General features: G+C 36.7%; 1 protein-coding gene across 3 annotated transcripts; it reads left to right on the top strand.

Annotated features, from left to right (window-relative positions):
• The first annotated feature begins 1,414 nt into the window (after positions 1-1,414).
• On the top strand, positions 1,415-27,383 carry TMEM156 (transmembrane protein 156). 3 transcript variants are annotated; one of them, XM_063157422.1, is made up of 7 exons: positions 1,415-1,528; positions 5,863-6,144; positions 7,394-7,642; positions 9,717-9,824; positions 12,947-13,054; positions 18,334-18,434; positions 26,188-27,383. In XM_063157422.1, the coding sequence occupies exons 1-6, from the start codon at positions 1,429-1,431 to the stop codon at positions 18,429-18,431; spliced, it is 945 nt and encodes a 314-aa protein (XP_063013492.1). In that variant the 5' UTR covers positions 1,415-1,428; the 3' UTR covers positions 18,432-18,434; positions 26,188-27,383. The 3 variants fall into 3 exon arrangements, with proteins under 3 accessions (XP_063013492.1, XP_063013491.1, XP_063013493.1); XM_063157421.1 differs by having other exon boundaries at positions 26,194-27,383; XM_063157423.1 differs by having other exon boundaries at positions 12,950-13,054; positions 26,194-27,383.
• Positions 27,384-27,949: the final 566 nt, after the last annotated feature.

Here is a 27,949-nt window from a genome sequence, read left to right on the forward strand (position 1 = left end):
ACAGGAAAATGTAAGTAACTGATATGGAAGATACTTAAGGGGCAATGCAAATTAGCAAAAACAAAGTAGAGCTAAATTCCTAATGGATGACATATAAATTGCATAATTTTTTCCTTTTCAACTCATACCTATGATTTTTTTGTACTCTATTGCTTCTATTATACCATTCTGTCAAAAAATCAGCATTTATTTTGCTTTGATTTCATTGCTTTCATTGCTTGAAAGTGCTACATTTAAAATTTCATTAAATTTATATTTACTACAGCTTCATAGGACTCTTTCTATAGAATGAATACTGTATTTGCTTCCACTCGCCTTACTCATGTTCTGAGGTAACTAGATGACAAAAAGAGCATTTCGAGTTTGTAGAGCATTTCTTATTTTAATTTCAACAGTGTTACTTCATTTGGCTAGTACTCAATATTTAATGGCTTTTGGGAAAGATACTTCAGAAGACATCTTTCTGAATTAATGAAATCCTTTATACTATATTACTCTATATTTGAGTCAAGTTATTTGTTTTCACATATGCATCATTCAGGGTAGTTTTATTCACAACATTTCAGAAATGTTCTTTGCAGTCTCATCTATAATAAAAATTTATAGAATATCATGGTGGTTGTCAGAATTAATACTTCACTTTTAACTGAAAAGTTTAGCTGAAAAATTTTGACTATCATGTCATAGAAATAGCAATGGCTCTATCCAGTCTTCTTGTGGTGTAAAGAATAGTAAAAAGCAAACTGAAGACACTTGACAGGTTGGCAACACATCTGTCATCTTTAAAGAATCCAGCAGCAATTGATAATATGAACAACTCATCCTCAGTTCATTGTGCTTAGCATATCACTGATTGCCAGTGGAAAAACTTTAGATTTGTAATGGTCAAATCAATAGTCTAATAAAGTCTGAAAGATTGTCTATTACATAACATTTTCTTCCACCTAGCCACATGCAAATGTATATAAATAAAACAATAAAATCCCCATAACTGACTCATGTGGTTCTGAATAATTTTTATGATGAGGGTCTGAGTCATTTTTTAAAAAATCTTCTTGGCCAAATGAGAACAAAATTCCTTCACAAAGATAACTGACTTACTGTTTAGCAGGTATATGGAAGTGGTTATTAAGGGGTTCTTAAAGCAAAAACTTCCACAAACATATAAAATAGTTGGGGTTTTTTCCTTATTGTCATTGTGGTACATGAATTTTATCTTGAGCATATTTGAATGAATCATCCTCATCTATGCCCATGTAAGAACAGAATGTGGTTTTTTGCAAGTTAATGCAGTGAGAAGTAAAAGGGAAAGTCATTATAAGAAAAGGAAATGAATAGGTGTTATTTTGCATAATGTCTGCACTAAGTTAAAAGCTAAACCAGGAAGGAAGTTGCCATCACTATGCTAGATGGGAGTGCCTTGGTGACATGTGCTTGCTTTTGAGAAAACCAGTAGTCTTCAGATTAGGACTAGGAATAATTATCGTGTTTATTTTGTGTTTACCTGAATTTTTCAAAATCCATGAAGGTGAGTGATCAGCTTTTAAAATAACCTTTTATTTATTCTGAAGTCTGCAATTGAAAAGTTGGCACATGCTTTCCTAAAAGCAATGGTTAGGATGCTGCACACATCTGGAAATTGCAAAGGATATAGACTCTATTTGTTAGATTTTTTACCAACAGAGCTAATTATATGTGGTAATTTGGAATGAGTTCATAATTTCCGTACACTGCAAAATTTTTGGTAATTATTTCCATGCATGTATTTTTATGGCCTTCATAATGAAGAAAGTAGTGAAAATGCTAATGTTCTTTTATAGCAGGTGCTCATGTCTTCAGAAACAACTTTTTAGAAGTTTTTATATTTAAATGCTGTAAAACTGTGTACAATTACTATCTGGCAATGAGATGCTGTTTGTGAAGGAGATATGCAGTGTAATCTGACAAGAAGTAGAGCAGAATGGATGTAACTGAGTAAAGCAAATCTTGTAGCATAAATGCCAAATTCTTCTTTGTGATCCTAGAGGCTGATACTGAATTTAGGATAAATGCAAACTATACATGTGTGCAAGTTACTTTTTTAAAACTGCATGAGTTAATTAAAATTGTTTTGTCACATCCATTCCTAACAAGGCTTTTGACTAAATAACTATTATAATAAAAAGCATCCCTTTGACAAAGACTGTATTCTCAGGCATCATAACATAATTTCTTTACGAAGCATATAATTTAGTATCAAAATATCCAGATTCATTTACTTATATATTTCATTAACCATAAAGAGTAGACATATCAGTAATTAGAATATAATGTATCAATTTTTATAGTTTATAAATGAACAAGCTTGGTAAGCTGTCATAAGTTTTGAATATCATAACTTTTATAATTCAGTTTAAGATGTTGGAATAATTAATGTTTTACCTCTCTGAAGAGGTAAACAAAGTATTTGTTGCATAGATTATCCAAATAAACAATTACAGGACTATTACCAGAAGGAAACATTAATCTTAGTGTCAAACATCAAAGAATAATTATATTTTTCCATGATAATTTTTCTAGATTGCTCTTATTTTCCATGCTTTAGGCTGCAATAGTGCGATCACTGCAATTCTGTCTTAATCACAGCATGTCTAAAATAAGATTGTGAAGTATATGTGCGGAACAGAATCTTAGTTGGAGCAGCACAGATTTATATTTGGAAAATTAAAATTATTGCTGCATTTTGGATGTTTAAAAAACTAAATGACTATATAACAGACTGGGTAATGATGTCTGAATTACATTATAAAGTAAATATGTTGAAAAATTTATTCAAAATCTCTAAGGTTTTTGGGTCTGTGGTTCATCAAAAACCTTCTGTTGAAAACTGGTTTTTTCAGATTTTGTGACAAACCTAAAATGTATAGAATTTTTTGTAAGTGTTTCAAATTGCTGGTTACACCATGAGACTTCAGCAGACAGAGTTGTTGGAAATCTTTGAGTTGTGAAATATAATCACTGGCTCTTCCTCTGTTAGTTCCTAAATGAATGGCAGAAAGCTCCTAATTCCTGGATGTCTTATCCCAGGGGAAATTCCAGCATTTACTTTCATTATGGCGAGGGAATAAAAATGGAAATTTACCATTAAACAACAATTTAGGGGGAAATCAATTTGCAAAAAAAAAAAAAAAAAAAAAAAAAAAAAAAAGCCTTTAAATTTTTTTCAAAAGAATACAATTCAGCATTACCAGAAGTGAAATGTTTCCTTTCTGTTTGTAAAGCAATGCATTTGTCGGTTACAAGCCACTGAACCTTTAAATTGCACTGATTTAGAGTAGGAGGTTATCCTTTTGGGCTCTGATGCTTTCAATCCCAGTCCTATCCCTTGGGTCCTGCTACTTGATGGAGTGCATCTCCTCTAATCTATCAGTTGTGCATTCCCCAACTTGTACCATAGGTCTTTTATCTCTGCAGTATTATGTGGCAACTCCAGCTTCCATAAGGAAGTGATAAAAAATGCAACTGTACTGTACACTGCAGCTCTCACTCAAAACAGAATACTGCAGAATGAAAGAGTCAAACCCATGCAAAGTGAAATATTTGCGATTTTCTTAATGGGAAGCAAGTTTTTTATAAATTTTGATCTTCCCTGTGAATACTTTTAATGGATTTGGATTTTATATGAAAAACCATCCTGTAAATGGAGGTTTTATAGAATAATTTAATAATCACAGAACTTCTTAACATTAAGCATGTGATTGCAGGTCTTTGAATATAAATCACTTCCCTAGAGTTACTTTGCATGGTTTCATCTGAGCAATCCTTTTTTACTATTCAGGCTGCCTGTGTTCAGATTTCACAAAATCCTTTCCAAGTTTCCTTTCACAAAACTTTTCAGGCTTCCAGAATGATGTTTGCATTTGGGAGGGTGCTTCCCAGTCCTGTAGCAAGGAGCAAGGAGTATGGTATGGCTCTCTGTCTGCCATGTAACCCACTTGGAAAGGGTAGTTTTGTTGCTGCCCTTCTTCAAGTGTTCGACAATCTATATCCCTCCTTAGAAAGGCCACAGTCCTGTGATGTGGGGAAAAAAGAAGTTTGTTTATACTAGATTGTCATTTGATCTGCTGTCTCAGTAGAGACCTTTCAAGAGGATGGGAAGCATCCTCCCTAACTGAACAACATTCACACCTTTTCCGCTCAGATAATGTGCCTTTGACACACCTACAGTGAGGCTCACAGGCAGCTCCGGGATCTGTTCAGCCATTTGTGCAGTTCAAAATGGACTTTGCAGTGCTGAACATAGATGTCTGTCACAGTGCAGTCAGCAGCTTCCCAAGCCCATGTACAGATTTCTTGGTGAAAAGGATATGTTAGGGAATTATGGTTAGTTGCCCTTGAATGCTGTAGCAGTGGTTTTAGACTGGTTGCCCAGATGCCATGGCTTGCCATGAGAGCGGAGTAAGCATTCCATTTTTGCTCCTGGTTCATCTCCACAGACAAGTTCTACACAAAATGCCTCTTTCAGGTGGAAGAATTTAATCTCAGAAGCCTGCTCCATGACCTGTTGTGCGGGTCAGATTGTAAGCATTTCCAGAAAAATTCTGTGTCTTGCCTCAGGGAAAGATCAAACCCTAAATTTTGTCTGTTATTCTTCCTTTTTATATCAAAATGAACTTTTTTATACCTGTGTGTTTTACATTTCAATTTATTATGTTTTTAAGGAGTTCATGACTCTCTGATGTAGTGTTAGTAAAGGGAAGATAATTGACTTTGACATTGGAGTTTGGATTTTATTTCTGTATCCTATCTGGAATCTCACTGAATCATTTCTGAGGTCAACCTGCTGCTCTGTGAGCACAGGTGGCCGAGTGCAGCTGAGCACTGAAGCAACTAAAGGATATATTTTGCTCTCTATTCATAAGGATTTATGATCACATTACTCCAGTTGCTCATAATGGGAGTTAGATACAAAATTTTCCCTTTATAGAGGTGCAAGGGTACTACTAGAATGGGAAACATAAAGCTGTAGGTTAGTGCAGCATCAGCTCTGGGAAGTGGTTATTCATAAAGACATATTTCATGTTGGGGTCACACAAATTTTTTTATTCTTGAGGTTTTTTATCTGAAAATATACTTCAAAGTTACTGAAAAAGTAGTTCAAAGTTAACCCAAGTAAAAATTTGCATGATAAAGCTCTACTGTAATGTGGAAGACAAATCACACTCATTTATAATTATGTGTTTTTGCTGGTTGCCAGATCTGCATTAATGTACTCTAGCTATGGTACCTTGATATTGAAATTTGACTACGAATACCAAACCCAAAGGTCATAATTAAAGTCCCTGTTTGCTGACTGAATATAAGAGAATGTGAAGGGTGTGGCTGGAGGATTCACAGCATTGCTGTGTATTTTCACTCTGCGGTTTCAATGTCATTTGGAAAGAAAGCTTTCATACTGATTATAGCTACTTTACAACATAAGTACATTGGAGTGTTGCAACTGCACTGTTCCAGGGCTGAGTTCCCTCTACAAACAAGTTTTCCATTCTTTTGAAGAAGCATAAATGTGCTTTCTCTTCTTTTGAAGAAAATGGAGCAGCTTTGAAACAGGAATGTGACTAGATACCATCAGAAATTCCAGCTACTATTACAAGAGTTTTAACACAATTCAGCAAATAAAATCCAGCATCTAGGTTGTGAGAAGACTCTGTGCTTGCTTTCTCTTACATATGATGCATTTAACATCTTGTCATAACCCTCAAAAAAAAAAAAAAGTGCATTTCATCATAAGATGGTTGGAATATGCACTACATGATGCTTCTAAGCACATGTCCATGTGTCCTATATGACTGTCTGACTAATGTAGCACTCTTTCTTTTACAGCCAACACTGTAATGGTGTCCTGCATGGATACCTGTTCATCAAGTAACATCACTTTTCCGCTTTGTACTTTTAACAATTCTTACAAAACATCAGTGCAACAAAGAAGAGAAACCCAGACTATTTTGCTGAAGGTCATTATAAATAATACCGATTTCCAAAATATTCCATGTATTTGCCAGTCGTCCTGGAGGGAACGACAGTCCCACCCTAAACAGAGAGAGTGTGAATCCAAGAGGGATGTGAATGTTGATCATCAAGGATCAGAGTCAGTAGATAAAAAAAGTAAGTAGGATAAGAGAAATACTTAATTTTGAAGTAGCTAATTACAAAATAAAAGACAAGTTTTTATTTGGTACTTAGAAAAAAAATTATATATTTCTGGTTCTCTGTGGTCTTTGTACGTCTGTGAACAATGGTGGTTTTTAGCTTTTTTTGCATGGCTAGAAAATGCAGATTTTGTGCCAGATTCTCAGTGGCATTAATTCCTGGCTGTCAGTGAAACATGTTGGTAGCAAGTACTTTCTAAAGTACTTAATTTATTTATAAGGAGTTGTACTTTCTGACAGTTTTTCAAGCTGAATTTGCTTTTAAATGTCATTATGGAACTCTACCTGTAGATTGCCTGCATTATAAAGATAGGCTGTATCTGAAGAACTAATTCAGTAGGTAACTATTCCAATGGCAACTATAGAAGAAATAACCATTTTTGTGTTTGTAGTCTACATTATCCTCAACTGTGTAGCATCAGAAATGGCCTTACATGTTTTATAGAAAGCAGCACTGACTAAGGAATGGCACTGCAATACAGAGGAGAGATAGCAACCCACGTCTTTTCAGAGCAGTAGCAGCCCGTTCTTTCTTTGCAAATATCTGGAAATCTTTGGGGAAGAGGATACCTCTTTCTAACATTGTCAGCAACAGAGGCAATAGGCCAAGTCCTGAATATAAGAAATTCAGTTATTTTCAACCATATATTTTCCTTATTACAAAACAGCTCTCTTAACAAGTATGAAAAATAAAAGCTTATATATGGACAACCTCTGTTCTCAGTTATACCTGTACAGCTAAGACTTTTGACAATGTCTCATCTGTTTATTGTAAACACAGCACAAGTCTCGCATATTGTGTGGTTTGAAGGGAAGCAAGGACCTCCTGCAACTGATAGCAGACAGACAGTGTGTGCACTTCAAATCTCTGTCATCATGTGGCTTCTGCCTGGGTTCTATCCTTCTCATAGTCTGATTTTTGCCTGTTGCCTTTGACAACTGACAAAAACAACAATAACAAAAAAGTGATAGTAAAGCAAAAAAGAGTTATACTTTGTAGGGAAAATGTATAAGATAACCAATGTTCTTTAGATCTATTCAGAGTAACTTTACACAGTATATATTTATCCATATTTTTCATAGTCAGTGATGTAGAAACCTTTATGTTTTTGCAAATGAGACAGAGAATTCATTGTACTTTTTCAGAGTTGTCTCTTGATTTACCACTTGTATAACAGTTTTGTTTTAATTTTTATTTCCAAAAGCAAAAGGCTCGCTTGAAGTGAAAACAGAAAATGTTACTTATTTTTATAAATATTTTAATTTCACTACGGTTTCCAAGAAAGAAGTGGAGCATAATACAAACTACCTGATGGAAATCCACATCAACAATTCTATGGTCAGAGGACAAAATGCAGCCAACAAACAACTAAATCATTCTTGTCTCTTGGCAATGATGGAAGACCAAAATGACTGTGTAAATATTTCACTGCAACTGAAGTCTTACATAGAATGTAAGTTACAAAAGAGATTCAGAATGGAAATCCAACTAGAAACAATATAATCTTGCAAAAAATCTCAAGTAGGTAGTAGTCTGCTTCCAGCAACCATTTGAAAATATTTAAATATTTTACAAGAAGAGAATACAATTTTGAACACCCCTTATTAAAAAGCAAACCATAGTAGACAACTGATGATTTTTATAATGATTTAAAGCAGGTTTAGCTGTGCCCTTTTTTTTCTAGAAGAAATACAGCAAAGATCTGTACACTGTTTCTTTCTTAGCAGCAACAGATGCACACATTGCATGTGATAAAACCTGGAAATATAATTTTTCCTTTCCTGATAATGGCATAACCCTGTTGTCTTGGAGGTAAATTTAAAAATCCCTGTTAACTATGGTGATAAGAGAATCAGGAGATAAGTTTGACCATTCTAATGTTTTACTGCAGTAGCCTACTATATAGCCTCACTGCAGTATGCTTAAAAGGTAATTCTTCAGCCGAACTAAGTTTAGTTCCCCCAGAGGACAACTTCAGCTTTTTATATTTCTCTTTGTGCTGCAAAAGGGTTTTGTTTGATTTCCTGACCATGGTTAGGGCTTCTGTTCTGTCTATCTACAACACTTGTAATTTGGAAATTGCGGAATTATTGCATTCACTTGGTTTTGCATGGAAAATTTATTTTATGCTGTACCTTTGCTGGAAAAAATATGTTTTTTAGAGTTGGATTAATATATGTTAAATAAGTCCAGGGAAAATCCTAGAGAAGAAAATGCAGTTTAGGATTGTTTTGGGTTTTTGCTTGTTTGGATTTTTTTTTAATAGGTGTGTCTAGCCATGAGAGGAGCATAATTTGTAACTTGCCCTGCTAACTTGTGTCAATACTATGAACTAACCACCCTTTGTTAATACTGATTTACCTGGGTAGCAGTAATCTCATATTAGCAATGAAAATTAACAATATGTCTTCTTTTCTCTTTACTTCAAAACAGCTAAGCAAGTGCTCAGGGCTTTTACTAAGCAAGGCTGATAATCAAGTCATTACAAGCCACTACAAGATGAGGTAGACTGCTCTATTTAAAAGGAGCCTAGATTACTGTAATAAAAGATATTTTTAGTTCTAAATTAGGAGGAATGAGCCACGGGGTCATTGGCATTTGCTTCATGGAGAAGATACCAGGGAAGTTGAAATCTAATTATGCTGTTCTAAGTCAGGGAAAGGGAAACAGTATTTTGGCTACAGTCTGTAATTTGGTTTTTTATGGGTTATAGTAACACAGCTGGTTTTTAAAACAGTTATTTGACAGTGCTGAGGTATGCATTAACATGCAGCTGCCAAAGACAGTTGAAAGGCCATTCAACCAACCACAGGGGAAAGTTCTCCACATAATTTCTTTGTTGTGTACAGTCCTGACTTGTACTAGTTATTGAACTAAATCCCTGTGGAATGTGGGTGCATTTCTGCAGCAGTTGTTGTCCAAAAGAGCAGCCTACCTCCTTTATCCAGTCCCATGTGATTCTTTCTCAAGGCAACTTTAAAGGAATTCCCCAGAGGGCTCCTGTTGGTGACATGTCTTCACTTTTTTATGAGAAAAATATGTAGAATCTTGCCTTCTGTCATATATGAAGATAGACCAGGAGGTTAAGAATGCCAGTACAGGCCAATGTTGGACAATGGACCACTCCCTTCCTTGCTTTATGCAGACAGAGGGGACACATGTTACCCTTGTTCTACTTTAAATATAAATGTTCATCTTTGAAACATTTTCATTGGCTGAGTTGAAAAGTTACTCAGTCATTGGTATCTATTTCAGCCATGGAAAGATATATAGATATAGAAATAGATAGAGATATAGATATAAAAATACAGGCAAAAATTAAGCTAAATTCTAGACAGGAAACCTAACATCAAAAACCAGAGAAGGCTGAAGAAAAAGGCATAATCTCTTCTCTTTTTTTGATTTTGTTTTGTTTTTATCTGTGGGGATAGGCACAATTCATAAACCTACCAAGATGGAATGTTCTGCTTTTCTCTGCTGCCAGTGATTTGCTGCTCAATTTTCTCTCTTGTACATTTTATGGACAGATCCAATGTGTATGACGAAGATCACTTGGCTCACTATGATTGCAGTGGTTTTTGTATTTACTGTTTCAATTGTCATCTACAAAATAGTCCAAGAAAAGAAACGGAGCTGTAAGTAACAAAGAGTTAATCTGCATCAATCTAAATTTCTGTGCAAGTAAGAATATATTAATTTATAATAATAAAACTGTTGACTATTGCTGTAGCTCAGACTGACATTTTGATTGTCAAATGGTAAAAGCTTCTTAGAGACTGACTAAAGTACTTAGATGATTGATAGTATTACCTCTCACCTCTTTGGTGGATGCAAAAACTGTAGATGCAAATCCAAGCTTGTTGATGGCAAATTAAATGTAGAGATTTTGATAGATGATTGATGGCTTAGTGATATGAACTTCTGGTTTCACACTATTTTAATAGATAAAACAATTACTGTTAAACTTTGTGGAAAGTTTTAAGCAGAAATCCCAATGACCAGTATAAGTGAATTGAAATACCCTTTCCTTCCTGAAGATAATTTATTTAGGTCACAGTCAGGAAAAATTACAGGATAGATATGAGGAGATATACACTTATCTGTCTGTCCTAAAAACTGGCTGTTCAAATTCATTGGTGGTGTAATCCCATGCAGGGCAACCAAGGTGCACCTTCTTAAGCCAAGAGGTGAATTAAGCCCAGATAACATTTCATCTCTTTGCTATTACTTCAGCAAAGAAAACATTTCTGTGATTTCTGAAACATCACTAATGACTATTCAAAGTGATTGGAACTTTGCTATGAGAGAACTTGCCATTAGTTCAGAGATTGAAACAATTGTTTATAGAATATTCTTTCAGCCATGATAGGCTCTTCTCTTGGGATACAGGTAGAAATCAGATTTACAGTATTTTCTCTAGCAATATGCAATGAATAAAACAAGAATAAAATTGTAGAGGTACCCTGAGCTTGAGATCTTTGAGCAATTAAGATAAAGTCCTGTGCACAAAAACAGTGCTGAAAATTGACCTCTTGTCAGCTGCTGGTCCTTGTTTCTCTTCCCAAGTCAGAGGTAAGTGGCACCAGGAGCACATTACCTTTCATCACTGTGGAAAGAATATTACTTAAGCTGTTACCTGAGGGAATAACTCTCAGGTGCTTTTCACAGCAGTTTGCAGAGAAGTTCTGCTTGTGTCAGCCCTGAGTGGGCAGAATGCCTCCAGACCAGAAGCATTTAGTTGCTATTGCCAGGCAGGTGTGCATTCCCCTGTAGTTCAGAGCTGCTGAAAGGAGGCCCTGGTCACAGGGGTAGTAAACCAAATAATAATCCTTATCCATTCCCCTGGTCATCCTTACTGTATGCACAGGTAATTTTGTAATGAAGGAGTAACAGAAGTCTAGCTTTACTCATAACTGAACAGAAGGAAGAGTAGTGCCCACACACAAAATGTTTCTGTGATTTTTGTGCTTTAATGACTGAGCAAAATAATTGCTCGAGATGTCAAGTTTGTACCCTCCCAACCTCGATGAAAGGAGCTCCTTACCAGATGATGTTGCTTAAAATACATGATATTTTACTTATTGCTAGAAGCAATTTCTGAGACAGATTTCATGTATATAAAACCCACGAAATGTAAATTATGACTTTATAAGTGGGCTATTAAGTCCTCTAATTTAAAGGACTTTTATTTGTAATTTGAAAACCACTTATAAATGTCATGTCTCTGATTTTCTCTGCTTTGAGTCATAACGTTCTATTTTGTTCTATTAATGTAGAACTGTAAGTAGTGATGATTAATGATTTAGTAGCTTTATTCTTAAACTACACTTTTTTATTAAATTCAAGTTTTCAGAATCATTGTGAACACAAACAGGGAGGAAGAGCTGCCCTTTTGAGGCTTCTAATAACTTACTAGCTTCAGGGATACATTTTATGCTAATTGAGGAAAGGTGGGTTTATGAGTTAAATTTATAATATATAACATTATAAACAACATCATTATGTTACTGATAAAAAGACAAGTGCAAAAAAAAATAAAACTTAAGGTTTATGTGTATATATTAAGATGCCACCTTTCATTGCATATGAATGGTGGCATCCATACACTATTTTTTTTCCAGTGGCACTCAAAGAATAGAGCAGAACTATTAGCTATGTTTCTAAAACAGCTGTTATGAGTTTTTCCAGCCATAGTTCAGTTGGTATTTTTTCTCTTCATTTCTGAGCACCACTGAAAGCTGTTAAGAAATGTGGAATTACTCATTTCCTCTTGAGACCTTGCAAGATATTCTGCTAGGTAGACTCTGAGACTCTCTGAATCATTAAGCTATTTTGATAAGTGCATAAAATAAAATATCCAAATAAACTTGGTGAAGGTTACAACTGACCCATTACAAAGGCCTTAAACTGGAAATTAATTGTTTTGCCTTTTCCTTTCCACTCTTGTCTCACGACCACTTCCAGAGCTTCCTTTGACATTAACTGTTACAGTGTCTGCTTGGGGCTTTAGTGCTTTAGATCTCCACTGGCTAGTCATAAAAAAATTCATGACCTAAATAATTTTAACTTAATGAATTTCTTAGTGTTCTCAAAGGAAAAAGATAAAAATAAATTCTGTTACATAGAATTGGAGTGAGCCTGTCACCAGAAGCTGGCTGAGCCCTGGACTGCCGTCGCTGCTGAACAGGACTAACCACAACAGCTGCACCATGTCTGCGATAAGCCCACTGAGAGCCCAGCATTTAGAGAGCAGCAGAAGGATGGAAGGACTGAGAGTTTATGAACTGGGTGCTGAGGAACAGCCAGAGGTGCCCAATCCAGCTCTAGCTTTGTCAGGGGTGTGGAGCTTGCTCTCAGACTGTGCTATCTGAGATGAACACCCCACACTAGCAAGGAATCTGTCAGCCTCCTAGGTTGCCCATGTAGTCCATCCTTGCTACTCCACTGTCAGCAGTGAGAGTCCAAACCTGTACTGAAATATGTACTTTTCTTGATATCCTTCCAAAATTTGTTCAAGGTTCGCAGTTTAGAAAAAGGCAAGGAATAATTTGAAAGGGACAAATCTGAATGAAATTTCTACAAAATTTCATTCAGAAAAATACAAATCACCTGGCTCTTGGTTTTCCTCATCACCTTATTCCAACACCTTCCTGATTTTTTAAACACTTTCCAAGGTATTCAACAGTTTAATAATAAGGGATTTACAAGCTTTCCTTCTAATCAGGGCTGATGCTAACATAAGACATTTTGTTTAAAGCAGATTATAAACAAAGAGTAGCAACATCTGTTTCTACTGTTCTAAGAAGAAAGAGTTCCATACATGCAAGAAGAACTGTATCTGCTACTAAAATTCATTCTTTTTCTGGTAAGTATAAAAAAGTAAAACAAAATTTAACAAATCTTGAGGCATGAGGAGATCAAGAAAGACCTTTTAAGACTTTCCTGTCAAGAGATGCTTCAAGTTTGTTTCAGAGTTACCTTGGTCATACACAAATTTGATCTGCTTATGTTAAGGAAACACTTTTTTGGTTTAAAGAAATAAATCTGACAACAAAACTATAAGAAGACTTATATATATAATGTGAGAATGCTTCTCCCAGTCTTTCCAGTGTGTTGCATTAATGACTTTGAACTTTTTAATTTTTGGTCATATTGTGTGCCAGTTTTGAGGTTTGTCACCTGAGTGCTTTGTGTGTGTATGAAAAATATACAGAGATGTACATATGTGTTTGTATGTTCTATGTGTTTGTGACTCTTGATAAAATTTGCTATCAAAGCATGGAATGAATGGCTGCAGCAGGACTCAATAAATGGTTCTGCTGGCACTTCATAGCCTATTTCTAGGGTCAAATTCCCACAAAATAAAATTTTTGAGTTTCAGATAGGTAAAAAATTGTGGTCTTTGGAGAGGGTAGTATGCTTACCACAGATAAATAAATGACATGGCTAAACACAAAGTTTGGATTCTAGAAAACTGGATTTGGCATCAAATATCTGTGTGAGTGCCAATTACCAGGTGTTTCTGTGAGTGTTACTGACATTGCTCAAAGACTGAAATGTTTTAATAAATTTCATGGATTCTGGTTTTGTGAAGGGAGCTATATCTTTAAAAAGATTAACATGAACATATAGAATAATAGCTCTGAATGGCAAACTAATGGCAAACTGTATTTCCCTTCAAAACAAGAAAAATACAAAGCCAGCAAATTAAAAAAGTGGTTTTAAATATGACTTAAGGCTTAAGTACTTTGCTTTTTGTTTTGTTAGTTCTTTGGGAGTAAGAGGAGACTCACTAATTTACTAATGTCTACAACTCAGTATTTCATGGCATTTCAATTTTACCTAGAAAAGAGTGAATAGCTTCTTGTCTGTCTCAACTCCCCTGTGAGTACAATTTATGCTTCTTGCTCTTAAAGCACTGGCTACCTCTGAGATATATTTATGAGCTCATTCTTTTCATTCTGCATGGAAGGAATTACTTTTCTGACATCTGTTGTCTTGAGTAGCTTCACTAATATCATGCCTGTTTAAACACATGTTCAGAATGGCATTTTTAATGCCATTTAATGTTGTATATCCAAGGCATTTTTGATGATGAGGTCTTATGGAAATTCAAATCTGATTTTACCAGATTTTACTGAAGAGAATAAGAAGCCCTTATTGGTCTGTCATTCATAATTTTTAAGTGCCTTCTACTACAATCAATCCATGAAACCCAGAAAGATGCTTAGTTGCATGAACTGCTATAATGGGGTTTATTTTAAAATAAAATTCCTTTGTTTCACACACCATAATTTCAGTCAATCCAATCAATTTCATGGTTTATACCAATATAATTTAAAATATGATCAAATCCATATGAAGAGTTTATTCTTTCCATAGTTGCTAAGCTTAGGATTTGTTACCATGATAATGGATTATAAATAGCTACCGATGACTTTGTTGACAGCCCTTGACAATATTTTCCTTATAATTAGAGCATAGCTTGCAATCTTGAAAGAAACCATTGAGATCCACTGAAGACAATGCAATCACCCTGGAAACACAGTAATGAGTACTTGAGAGGATGTGACAGTACATCTTATAGATGAAAAGATGGAAAAGTACTCCTGAAAGGTTATTTGAAGTAAAGAAATTACAAGGGAAGAAAAAGAGGGAAGCCTATACTTCGAGAATGGGAGTGAATTCTTAGGAGGCTTAGTAAATGACTGGCTTAATGTCACTGTAGTCCTACAAAAAAGTAATATACAGCATGGATGTAAGTTCTGTAAAACTGTTAGTGGCTTTATATCCATGAATCATTGTCATTAAGTCCAGTGACCAGAGGAAAGGGGGGAAAATGTACAGAATGTTCTCTGGGGAAGGATTAAATTTACAACCTTCCAAATTCACAGTACTGCAAAGGATTAAGCACATATAGTGAGGAGAGGGGAGCTTAATAGCATTCTGTCATAAATATTAACTAAATGTTGTCTGGGCTGTAAAGCTAAAAAAGAATGCACTAGAACATGGGTTATGCAAACATTTTCTAGACTTCAGAGCTGGCCCTGCCATTGCATTTATGTATAGTAACTGTCCCTTGAATGGTATGAACTGACAAAAAAGAGTTTCCCTTAAATGCATCCACAAGAGACAAGTGAAAGAAGACAGGATACCTTTTTTTTTAATGCAAGAAGTATTCTTTAAGTGGCTGATCTGTATTTCCAGACACAGAGGATTTTCATCAAATAGAACTTGATAGTAATAACACATGGAAAAGGATCCATTGAAGCCACTTCCTTGCTTTGCATTTACTACAGAGAATCTTAGTGAGATTCCCACTCGAGAATTTTATTGCAAGAATTTCTTTGAAGAGCTTTCATAAATTCAAGAAGCAGTAGAAGAGGTTTTAGAAAAGCTTAATAAATTAATAATGGCAATTAGAAGGAGTAGAATGTATTCCCCACAGAGTTTTAAAAGAACTCAGATAGAAACTGCTGAATTGTCATTTGCAGCTTGCTGCTTAAATCGGTCTCCAATGCAGATAAAAGGAAGAAAGTTATACTTACCCTGTTGTTATTCCTCTTCCTTAGCCCATTTTCCCTAAACCACTTGGGTACCTCTTTGGTACCTCTTCCAGTCTAGTAACTGACTAAGTGTAGTTATTCTCATGTAGCTGTATCCTAAAAAAAAAGTTAATCCTGGGCACATGGCACAAAATTACTTGTTGGGAGCAGGCCAGTGTGCATGAACTGTATGCTACATCATTCAAAATAAAAAAATAGGCAAGAATAAGTTGCAGAGGAATGAGGTTGCATAAATCAGGGCATTTAATAACTAGGCTGAATCTGCCTAGTAGGGTCTGGAAGATTCACTAACAAAATTAGTTGGGTTATACTTTAGTGGGAATTTATATTACTGGAATCTTATCACCATAAACTCCCATTCAGACTTTATTTTCCTAGAGTAAGAACAACCTTCCTTGTTTATTTTGATTGTATTTCAAATGTGGCATAAGATGTGTTAGAAAAAAAAAGGCTTGTTCTCATTCCTGTACTAGAACTGGACAATGCAGACAAGGAAATATATTGTTAAAATCATCATGTTATTGCTCTACAGTCTGTGTGGGCAGCCTTAGTTCAAGCATAATATCTTGTTCTACATTGCTCAAACAATATATTCATTTTTAGTGATGCTCCATTGGCTCATGGAGTCACAGTTTGGTTCCTTACATTTTAGGATACAAATACAAGATTTCTTGACTCAATTGTCTAGCTCACAGTAATGCAAAGTTAATTCTGATGGATGGTGGTTTCATAACTCTTCCTGAAAGAAGAGCATTGCAGGGTCACAGTGACAACCAGGATTCAGAGAATAAAACCTCAGGCTTCCTGGCCTGCAGTTGTTTCCTGGACTGTTTAGGGTTTGTGACATCCATACTATTTGATACAAGTGGGCTTGACAGCTATAATTTCCACAGAAGAAACAGCAAGACAAATTCCCTCTCATTTGAATTCCTGTATTGTTTTCTGTGCTATCCTATTAAAATAATAGTTCCTTTCCCACAAGATAAGAGGAAATAGGGGAAATTCTGCCATATCTCTGATGTGTCGCTCTAGCTTCAGGTTAGTTGACATGTAGGAAACAGAAGCAAATGCTGGCTCAGCAGTGTCAGGGCTGGCATCCCAGCGAGTTCAGTCTTACTCCTCCTTGTATTCTACAATACATTTTCTTTTTAGCAAAGAGAACAGGCAAGACACATCTTCTACAGCAGCAAATAGATGCCAAGACAAGAAAGAGAAATTTGTTTAATCTTAGCTAACTGAAACATCACCTATTTGGTGGTCCCTCTCAGTTCCTGACATAGCTGAATAATTTTCTTTCCCTCTGCAATTTACATGAATTATATTGGCAAAAGCAAAGCTTCTCATAGTATTCAATATTTAACATAGACTTACATGTTTCTGAAATGCAACATAACCAAGAAAATTGTGAAGCTTCATTAAGACTTTGGAGCTTTTAAATTTTTTTTTCAGATAAAAAGGAGGATAAAATCTATAGGATGCAGGTAACTTTTTACAGCCCCTGTATGCTTTCCATAGAGCCCTGATGCACAAAGGACCTTTTCTCTGCTCAGTTTGCATGCATGCAGAACACTCTTACACACAGGCACTGAAGGGGATATCAGCCTATATTCCCATTCTCTCCAGATTCATCTCATTCATCTTGATGGTCAAACAAGATGCACTGTTATTTTTTTAAAAACTTTTAAATTTTTTTTACTTTTCATTTCATATTCAGCTGCTTGAGTGCCAAGATCCAAACTGTATTTTTAAATTGCATTTGTAAAAAGAAAAGCCCAAATGATGTAGTCAGTAGAGAATGAATATAGCTAGATATAAGTGGCACAGTTTATCCTCTTGTTGTTAGCTCAGTGGAAACCCATTTGTAGGTTTATGGAAGTAATGGATAGTCAGGGACAGGATGGACCTGGAGTCAAAATATTATTTGTGTTCTACAGCAGTTCTTTGAAAAATGCATTGGATAAACAACTCCGCGTGCATTTGCCTGACAGTGTTATCTCTGCATTTCCTTATCAGTATTCCACTGAGATACTGTATCAGGATCTGTGTGCTAAAGGCATCACCTCACCCCTTCCTGCTTCTGAGGTATATGCTGTCACCTTTGCTGGCAACTGGGTGATACGGGTAGCTCTCCCTGTGTGTGTGACAAATGAGCTGAGGCCACACCACGTGTGCCTGTGGCAATCTGTGCTGCCCTTATGTGAAAATGAGTCAGGAATTTCACACTCTAAATTTCCATTGTTTCTGCTTAACTGGCCAAATTTAGGAGTTTGTATTTTGGGGGGCACTTACATAACCTCAAATTTGCATGCTTTTGGATTTTCACTACAATTTATTCACAAATTTATTTGCCTACTTTCAAGCTGCTTCCCAGATCAGTGTAGAATCAGGACATTGTAGTCCTACTAGCATTAAAAGGAAGTTAAATACCAAACATGGTTTGTACTTTCAGTACTGTCCATCTCTGCCTTGTGTTCAGATAGGTCTCAATTATTTTTCAAACTTGCATATGCAAGTCCAACACTCCGTAGATATATTTGCTGTTAATAATATAGATAAAAATTATTTTAACTTTCAATAGTGAACACCAGCAAACAACAGGCCCCACTTCCTGCACAGACCATAAACAGACTGTCTGTAATTCCTGAACAAGAGCATTGTCACGTGGAACAACTGTAGAAGGTAAGTAAACATCTTACAACCCTGATTATTCTGGTTTGCCTCATATATTTAGAATTAATAGTGTGGATATCTGAGGAAAATAATTATTACTTCTTCTAGCCAAGTGAATAAGATAAAAAACTGGATAATGTGTTTTGTGAGAGCTAGGCATGAAAAGAGAATCAGTTTTACTTCTGCTACCAAAAGTGATCTATAATCATATGTGTTAGCCTAATAAATCCTGTGTGCCCCTGCAGACCTTGGTGCAAATTCTGACACTTTTTCTGGTGCAAAATATTGTGTCCTAAACTTTAGCACTGTGCTGACATTTGTTTTTACAAGGCAGAGGAAAATAGCAATTAGCAAATGATCTCTGAAGAAAATTCCATATTTGAAACAAATAGCCTCCTTATAAAATTTCTCAAGCAAAAGAAATTGATCACTCTGTTGTTCTTACACCAGTCAGAAGGAATGATGAGAAGCTGGTTTCTGTTCAGAACCAAGACTAATCTCCCAGTCCTAACTTTCTGCAGCCACTGTGCTACAGTAATTGTTTCAGGAATTCCAGATGTAAGGAATCAAATCTTCATAGAAATGTGCAGTAAGAGACAGCTCTTCCTGAAAATGCTTGTAATGACTAGAAAAAACAGATGCTACTTGAATAAGTAATACAGACTAATAGTGCATAGACCAGGTGATGGCTACTTGCACACGTGATATTATTGTGTATGGTGATTTTTTTACATTAAAGGCTTAAGGAGTTCCTTCTTTTATATTTCTATTTAAATTGGATTGAGTTTTATTGGAAACTCAATATAATGTCATGCTATCTTTTTATGGTGTTAAAAAAATTTATGTACTGAAGAGCAGTTTGATTTTTGTGCTTCATGTGGAACGATGAAGATGAAATTGCACATTGAGAACAGAACTAAATGAAAAATTTTGAACAGCTTTGCTGACAGAAAATGAGGTAATTCCATAGTAAATTAATAACTGAGCTAGAGAATTTTTTGTCGTTTGAATGAGACTTGCTGGGTTATAGGATAGTGTATTATAGTTATTAAAAATACTGGTCTCTGTTTAAGTGATTGTCATCCATAGATCTTGTGAAGACTTACAAAAATAAGAAGTTGTTACTGTTACTATTTTTAAAATGAGGCTATCAGGAGACACAAAAAGATGACATGACTTGGGAACTCTGTGACATAGCTGAGAGCAGTTCCCAGATCATCTGAGTTCAGCTGTTTGCCATTTGCACTCAGTTTCTGACTGATCAGGTGCTTTCCAGCCCCCATTAGCCTTTCTGTAGGGCAGCTTCTTCCTTTTCTGCAGGGATTGCTCCCAGACACTTCAGTACTACACCATTTATTTTTCTGGTCTCTGTATACTCTCTCTCATATCTCCATCTCCCAGGTACCTGCCCAACTTAATTGTTTTTTTTACTCTTGGCTCAAAATAGGACATTTCTAAGGTTGAAATGGGATATGCTGCTAAGCAGCTGCTCACCTGCCTTCACTTTTACAGTATTATGGCTGATCATTAGCATGCTTTGTTAATTCTGTTCTTCCAGGATGTTGCATTCACCTAAAACTCATCTTTTAGAAGCAGAGGGAAAAAGTCATGGCTCATTCCCGTCCAAATTTAACATTTGTGTTGCTAGAGGTGGGAGTTACTGTTGGGGTGACCTTTTGCTTTTATTACCTTAACTGTTAGGAACTAAAGGATAGAAAGAAGGGGTGGAACAGCTTTTCAGATTTTTGGTTCCTCTGTGAGACAATATATGAGATCCAGGACACTTTGGGTTTAATTATTCCCTTTCCTTAATCTCTGTGTGAATAGCTGAAAGAAAAAGACTAGGTATCTTGAGAAAGCCCAAATGCCTTGTTCAGTGCTGTGCAGAAGCAGGCTTGCTTTTCCAGACAGTCTTCCTCTCAGAGGGACAGCTGGCAGTGAGGTGAAATTCAGATGTGACATGTGGGAATAATGCTGACTACATTGTAAATTGTAATGTTACATGACATTGTGTAGAAATATTATTAAATAATCCAGCTGCAGAAACTTAGATCTAGATCTTGCCTTTCATCATGTTTTGTTTTGAATGCATTTCTTAAAGGAATACTCTCTCAGAGCTAAATACTCTGTGAAAATAATAAAAAGCACTTTTTGCTTTAGTTTTGCTTTGCTTCCTGCAAAAACCCCCTTCTTCTCACTTCATCTGATAAGGTCAGATCCACGTCATTACTGCTTGTGTCTGTGGGTGCCTCAGTTCCAGGAAAGCTTGCTAGCTATGAGTGCTTGTGGTAACTGAGGCTGGGGAAGGAAACTGTGATCTGCTTTTTGCATGAGTGCTGGGTTTGTCTCTGTGAAGTCTCTAGAATGTGAAGTCTCTAGAATGCTGCTAAAGACTCGTTCACTCAACGAGCAGAAGCTGTGTTACAAGTCCTGCACATGGAAGCTAAGTACTGAGGCTGGAAAAATGCAAAAATAATCAAATTCCCAGATTTGCCAAAGACTGTTCTAGACTACATTAGCTTGATGAAGCGTGGGCTTTTCTCTGAAGTAGGAGGTGGGCTGGAGATGAGAAGTATGTACCAGGGAGCTTCTTGATCAAACCCACTGTCTTTGTACCACTGGCAGCTGCTCCCCTGAAGAGTGTGCATTTCAGATCACTGATACAAGAGCCTCGAATAAGGAGGGGATCTAGGCAGAGCTGGAAGCCTGAGAGAGCTTCACTAGGGATACTGCTACCATCTGCCTTTCCCTGCTTCAAACCTGGCTTCTGGCTGGTTGGTAAGAGTTACTTCAATGCCTGCCCTGAATCAGACAGGCAAGATGAGTTCTACTTTTCCTCATCTTCAGCCAGCTGGAGCTGCACTCAGAGAAATCATTAACCAGAGCACAGAGTGTTTGATTTCTCTGTCAGGAGACTACCTACACAGCAGCTGTGGTAGGTGTAACAGCAGTTGTGAGGAGGAGGAAATGTAAAAGCAAGGATAAATCTGATCACGATCATTATAGCTAATGAGCTGGAGAAGATGCCGATGGCCTCAGCAGTGGCCCTTAACACAACACATGGAAAGATGAAAGGCTGAAAAACATTGGTTTAGTCATGGGAATGGTCAGGAGAGATATATTTGCCTGTTCTTTGCTTGTTGTTCCAGTCTGCAACACTGAAGTATTGCTCTTACTAGTAGATTGAGAGAGGTATCAATAATCAATTACTCATTGCAATTTTCCACTGTTTTTCTTTTTGTAACAAGAAAAAGACATTTCTTTCTATAAATGTATTTTTTGAGTCTTTAGATTTAAGACAATACTGTTGATTATGAAATGTAAATATATTGATAAACATATGACTGTACAAGTGTTGCCATGTTTATCAATATACGTAGATCCAATTGTGTGGTCGATCTATCTATCTATCTATCTATCTATCTATCTATCTATCTATCTATCTATCTATCTATCTATCTATCTATCTATCTATCTACCTATCATCTATCTATCTTATCTATCTATATCTATTCTGTGTGCACACAGAAATGCACCCAAATGCTTCATTATTCACTATTGCACCAACAGGTAATTCAGCTAAAAAAAAATGCACCAACTTCTGCACTTGTGCTTTTGCCAAAGGTGAATCTTTTCAGCATAGATCACTTAATGTCTCTGTATTTTCACAATAACTATTACAACTACACTTGAGTACCAAAGGTAAGAATCCTCAGTTTCTGCCGTCTTTCATTAAACTACCATATTAGCAACTGTCCTGGAAAACAAGGAATTAGCCACGTCCCTCAGGTTTTGAAACACACTTTACATATGTTGTGGTTTAGGAATGATGTTTTCCTATTCAGTAGTCCTGCTAAAACCACTATGCAGCTGGCTTCCCCTCCCCTCCAGCTGGAACCACAAAAGGAAAAGATCATGGCTTGAGATATGAACAATTTAGTGGAAACAGCAATGAGATAAGAAGACAATAACAAAAGGTATAGGCAAAGAAAAAATTTACATAGAAATAGTGGGACAATACTGACTGGCTCTTCCCTACCACTTTTCTCCCCACTGGAAGGAACACCCTTCTCCTTGGAAGCAAAGTCCTGCTCCTGGCAATGACCTGAGGTGGTATAGAATAATCTCCTAGCCATGCCCACACGGCTTCAGGCTCATCCCCTCACAGCTACTGCAAAATATTAACTCTGTCCTGGCCAGACCCCAGGACAACATATGACAGCTGTCAATGCATTTCCTTAGTGCTATGAGAAGATTGTGACATTATTTACCCTAATTTTGTTTAGATTGGAAGCATGAACATTTTATTCAGGGCATATATTTGCATTCAGGGCAAATATTTGCATTCAGAGGCAATGCAGTTCAGGTAATAGCATGCCAGAATAAGGCTCTGGAGACACGACTTTTCTGTCTCTCCTAATGATACCTCCTAACAAATTTGCATGGTTGTAAGAAAGAACTGTTTATCCTCAGCTAAAAGAGAGATTGCTTTTAACAAAGCTTTACTTGCATCAACTGGTACTTTTAACTTTAAGAACTCTACTTCCATAAAATATTTTCAGCAGCTGTGAAATGCTGTGTGATGTGTATCTGGTTTGAAAAACCATGAGGACTAGCACTTCTGAATGTGTTTGATTCAACGGCCATTCCCTAAACAGTGGGGGCAAAGAATAATTGAAGTAAGAAATGAAAGTGGGCAAGTAAGAGCCAAATCACTGTACCCATGTGTAAGATGAAGGTGTTGGAGCATTCAGAAATACGGGGTTTTTGATGGTTATCTGTGAAATCACTGTTGAGTAGGGAAGGCTTTGGCTAACCTTTCCCTTGGAGGCTAAAGAAACCTGCCTCAAGGAGTGACTTTCTGAGTCCTGCCCTTGTGACAATCTGTCTTTCCCTGGGGTGGGGCCACATGGAGTCTGGGCAGACTGTGGGGGGCTCACTGGCTTCTCACACCAAAGCTGCACTTCAGTCCTAGAGTGGTCAGGGCAGAATAAAAGCCACATGTAGCATGAACAGAACCTGTGAGCCCTCTCCTGCAGTACCTCTGTCCTCTCCTGTTTAAGGGGAAGCAGCACCGTATTCTCTGGATCAAAGGCAGCATCAATAGATTTCATGAATGCTTAGGGACAGTGTTCTGTTTGGGGAAATTAGAGACAGATAGACCTGACAGTTCTTGGATGAAGTGCTGCCATTTTATGAGGAGAGAAAGAAAATAAAAACTCAGTGTCTCAAAGCCAACTGTTGTGGACTTTTTTTTTTCCTTGAAAGTGCCCAGTGTTATGCTCTGAGTTGGTGCTAAATCAAATTCACACAAGCTGGTCACTATTACCCAGACATTTTATTTACTGCATCAGTCTCTTTGGCAATCAATGCCTCAAGGACAAGACAAAAGAATCTTGGTGTCCTGCATTGCATTAATTCTTATAATAAAACTGGTAGACGCGTCAAAGACTGCATAAAACTAATGAAAGTTCCACATCAGCAACTGCCAATGATTTTTAGTACACTGCCTTTTGCCATCTGTCTTTGTGAAGGGCTTTGAGATCCTTGAACACCAAAGATGCTTCATGCCTCTGTAGTTCTTTCTGAATGACAGTGTAGCTGCACAGTTAAATCAGACAAGTTGGTCTCCAGTGAATATAGAATTTAAGACACAATCTTATCTTCAGGTGAAATGGATTATAAAACTGGAACATAAGGTAGATGACAGGTAACTGGCAGGGGCAACACACAGTACATGGCTACAAAGATGAAAACCTCTGTCAAAAAAATTGTAAAGTAGAAGATTTTGATGGGTCCCTTTCTTCTCTTACAATCTGAGACACATGTGGGCATGGAACCCCCTATGGGTGCAAAGGTTGGCACAAGAGATCAAAAAGTGTATGAGAGCTGTGTCTTACCCAGCAACATTCAGAATATTGTCACCATCGTTGTTTTCTAATGAAACACTCCCACAGGAATTAGAAATTTGATTGTGCGTATCCCAGTGTGATGCCAAGAAAATTTCAGTGCAGATATACCTATGGCATTACCTGGGCTTTTGCTCAAGCTGCTGTTGCCTTCCTGAAGAGGTCTTTAAATGCCATCTTTGCTGAACTTAGTAGTAGAAACAGAAAGTGCAAATAAAAATATTCTTTGCCTGCTTTCCTTATGTGATTGTGGCTTTACGAAAATGTTTTCATATTTAAAAGAATCTCTCTCTCATCTGTCTTCAAGCAAGACACCCACACAAACAACAGAAGATAGGAATTATGCAGAGAAAGCAGTGAAACTCATAAGACATTCTAGCAAAGGCATGTAACGAGTGAGCTCAGGAGTGAGAGGAAGATTACAGTTAAGCTGCTTTCAGGCAGGTATTTATGAAGAACAGTAGGTGTGATTTTAAATTGCTGGGATCCTTCCAATTATCCTTTTGACAGTTTTTCTGAAAAGCATAATTTCAGTGCTCTGAAGTGATAGTACTGTCATTAAAGTTATCATAAAATTTGGTGTGAAGCTGCTGAAGGGAGAGGTTCCTACTAGTACTGACCTACTGGCTTTGAGGGTTGGCCATTTCTGTAAGACTTCATTTTTTACACCATAATTCCTCTTGATAACTACGATTCTATGATTTATGCCCTCAGGCAGCTTTAAATTGTTTTCAGAACTGTATGCACTCAATGAGGTATTTATTTTTTAAATATCATGAAAGGTAATTCCTCCTGTTTCTGCTTCCCCAAGAGATTCTAGTCTTAATTGCACATTAAAGTGACAACTCCTCTCAGCACAGAGGAGCTCACAGAATCAGATTGCTGAGCACATTCCAGGGAACTTGGCACAATTACTGGGTCCTGCACTAAATGCATGCCAGGCTGTGTTTCTCTCCAAAGGAGACACTAAGGGTTTCCAAGGGAAGCACTCTCGCTTGCTGGCAGAACTGGACTAGAAGGGGCACTGTGCAGGCTGTTTAAACCCGCTGCTCCATTAGCTGGCATCAATTTTTGATGCAGTCTGTCCTGCCTACACTTGTCATTTGCTAGCTCACTTTGGCAGCTGCTGCCTCCAGTATGATTTCACAGCCAAAGAACACTTCTGAACCCAGTTCCTATCATGTAAAAGAAAATGTAGACAGATGTTGTAATCAGGCCTGCAGCTATGGGAACTACCAGAATGGGTGACAAGCTATATTTGCTTTTTCACTCAGTGTGCAAGTTAGAAGAACAGAGATCCTGTACTTCCACTCCACCTCCCTCTTCTCCTCCCTAAAAACTAAGACAAGCTTGGTTGGAATCTGTGAGCTCTGGGAGCTGCAATCCAAATTCGAAAGTGTCATTGATGGTTAGTGAGAAGCAGTTCACTTGTGAATGTGGAAAAAGCTGCTTTCATTTCATTATTTCCAAATTTGTCCTGCCATGTAGCAGTATAGAATGGGAAATGCAGTTGGGCACAGAAAAGCACTTCAGCTAGGTGGATGTGGTGAATGTTCACCCTCCCATTGCCAGCTTGCCTGGAAGTGGGTAAGGCCTGGTGTGCCTTGCTCAAGTTCCTGTGTCACACTGGTGGGGCAGGTACGTGGGCCACTACTCAGCTGCCAGGTATCAGTCTCAGTCTTTTGCTCCAACCTGATGTGCATCACCTATTTTGTTTGCCTTTTAGTTACAATGTTGTTTTCTTTTGTAATAAAGGGGAGAATTCATTATTGTGAATATCAAAATTATGACATTTGAGATAAATTAGAGAAGACTTACCCTCCTCTTTTTTTTCCTGATACTATTTTCTTTAGTTTCAGGTATCACCCCTATGAAATACCAGCACTTCTGGATGAAAGAAAACACATCATACACCACAGAAGAAAGCATCCCCATTTCCAGCTTGGGGGGCTATGTTATCCATCTTTTCATGGGAATAACAATTATGCATTTTAGTTGACAAGTTCCATTTTTCCCATCATAATTACTTTGTGTTAAGAAAATATGATTGATGAACAGGCATATTTTGCTGCATAAACAACTTTGATAGCAGAGTATAGATTTCACATCTATTTTCTGTTCATTCAGGATTCATACTTACTTATATAGTTGTAAGGTAATCCTTGTGATAATTGCATATTTTTATCAGGGCATAAATTTATTTTATATATTCTATAGGATAAGAAATCTGTATAAAGCTATGAATTATCCTCTACTTTCATGAAATAAGCACAATTTTCAACCTACTTAATGCTCTAGATGACTAAGATGCCTGAAAGATACAGTTTCTGGCTGTTGAGAAGGGTGGCCAAAGTATTACAGAAGGAAAGAATTCTGCAGCATGTTAGTTTCTGCAGTAAACCAGGAAGACCATGATAATTTGAGCAATATCTTAGTGGATAACGAAAAAATGTGGAAAAATACTAATTTGGCTTCAAATCACAAAATGGTTATTATAGATTTTTGATAACTCATTAAGACAGTAAATGGGTTTGTACTTTTTGAGAAATTGCATTTCCATCTTTTGTTCCAGCTTGGATCATTAGGATTCCAACCCATTATCTCTTGGAACCTTTCCTTACTTTCCAATTACTGCTGCTCCTCTGAGTGCAGTGGAGCTGTTTGGGCTGAGCAGGGTCCCAAACTTCTTTGGTGCTAACAAATGATTTGTGGGTACAGCTTAGCCATCAGTCACTAGGCAGAGACAGAAATTGCCAGGACTTCAGGCTCCCTTGTGCTAAATCCATCAGGATGAACAGGTTGTAAACTGCCCATTGCAAACATGATAGGCAGCAATTTAGCATCCAGTAAATACTTCGTTACCTCCATTCCTTACATTTATACAGCCTTTCCCTCCTGAAGCTTTCTGAAATTGAATTTTCCAGTCTACACTGATTAGTTCAGATTTAATAGGAATAGTTGTGAACATTAGCTATGTTTAAGGGCATATAGATATTTTTTTGTATTTTGTTGGATAAGTCTGAAACATTTGTTTCTATTGTATTTTATTTTACCATCTTATTAAAAAAATAAGAGAAAAATACTTTCTTGATTTGGGGGCTTTTTGTTGTTTGTTTGCGGTAATAATTAAGCTTCTCAGAAGCAGAGTTTTTAATAAGATTTTCAGAAGAGGAGTTTTTAATACAGTCTATAAACTAAGCCTCTCACAATTTGCTTCTTGGTTGTGTTTTCTGCTTATTATAGAGAGCAGCTTACAGACAAAGAGACACATTTGTCTCAATTCAATACAGAGTTGCTAAGGCAGTTTTGGTCAGTGTTTAAATGCTTCAAGTGATTCAAGCTATCTATTACTTTTTCCCCTTCAGTTCTAGAGATCTTGATAGAGGCAGCCCTGCTTCTTGGGACCCCAACTTAATTTTATTTCTTCTATAATTTAATTCTATTATTATTCTTGCTGCCTATAACCTACCTCTTTTCCTTAGACAAATAAACTGTGATTTCCTATTTTATTACTCACAGTTATCCCACAGCTCTCCAAGTATTTGACTTTACTACCCTGGAAGGTTCCAAGTTACCTTTAGGAACACCATAAACAAGAAAACCCAAAAGGCTCTT

This window comes from Melospiza melodia, chromosome 5 (assembly GCF_035770615.1).
Source record: "Melospiza melodia melodia isolate bMelMel2 chromosome 5, bMelMel2.pri, whole genome shotgun sequence".
Classification (NCBI taxonomy): domain Eukaryota; kingdom Metazoa; phylum Chordata; class Aves; order Passeriformes; family Passerellidae; genus Melospiza; species Melospiza melodia.

Bases quoted from the DNA above. Each gene is read 5' to 3' on its own strand.
- TMEM156 (XM_063157422.1), top strand. From the start codon at position 1,429: ATGTGCTTGCTTTTGAGAAAACCAGTAGTCTTCAGATTAGGACTAGGA. The intron at 1,529-5,862 runs GTGAGTGATCAG...TTTCTTTTACAG, and splicing joins ATTTTTCAAAATCCATGAAG to CCAACACTGTAATGGTGTCC. The intron at 7,643-9,716 runs GTAAGTTACAAA...TTTTATGGACAG, and splicing joins ACTGAAGTCTTACATAGAAT to ATCCAATGTGTATGACGAAG.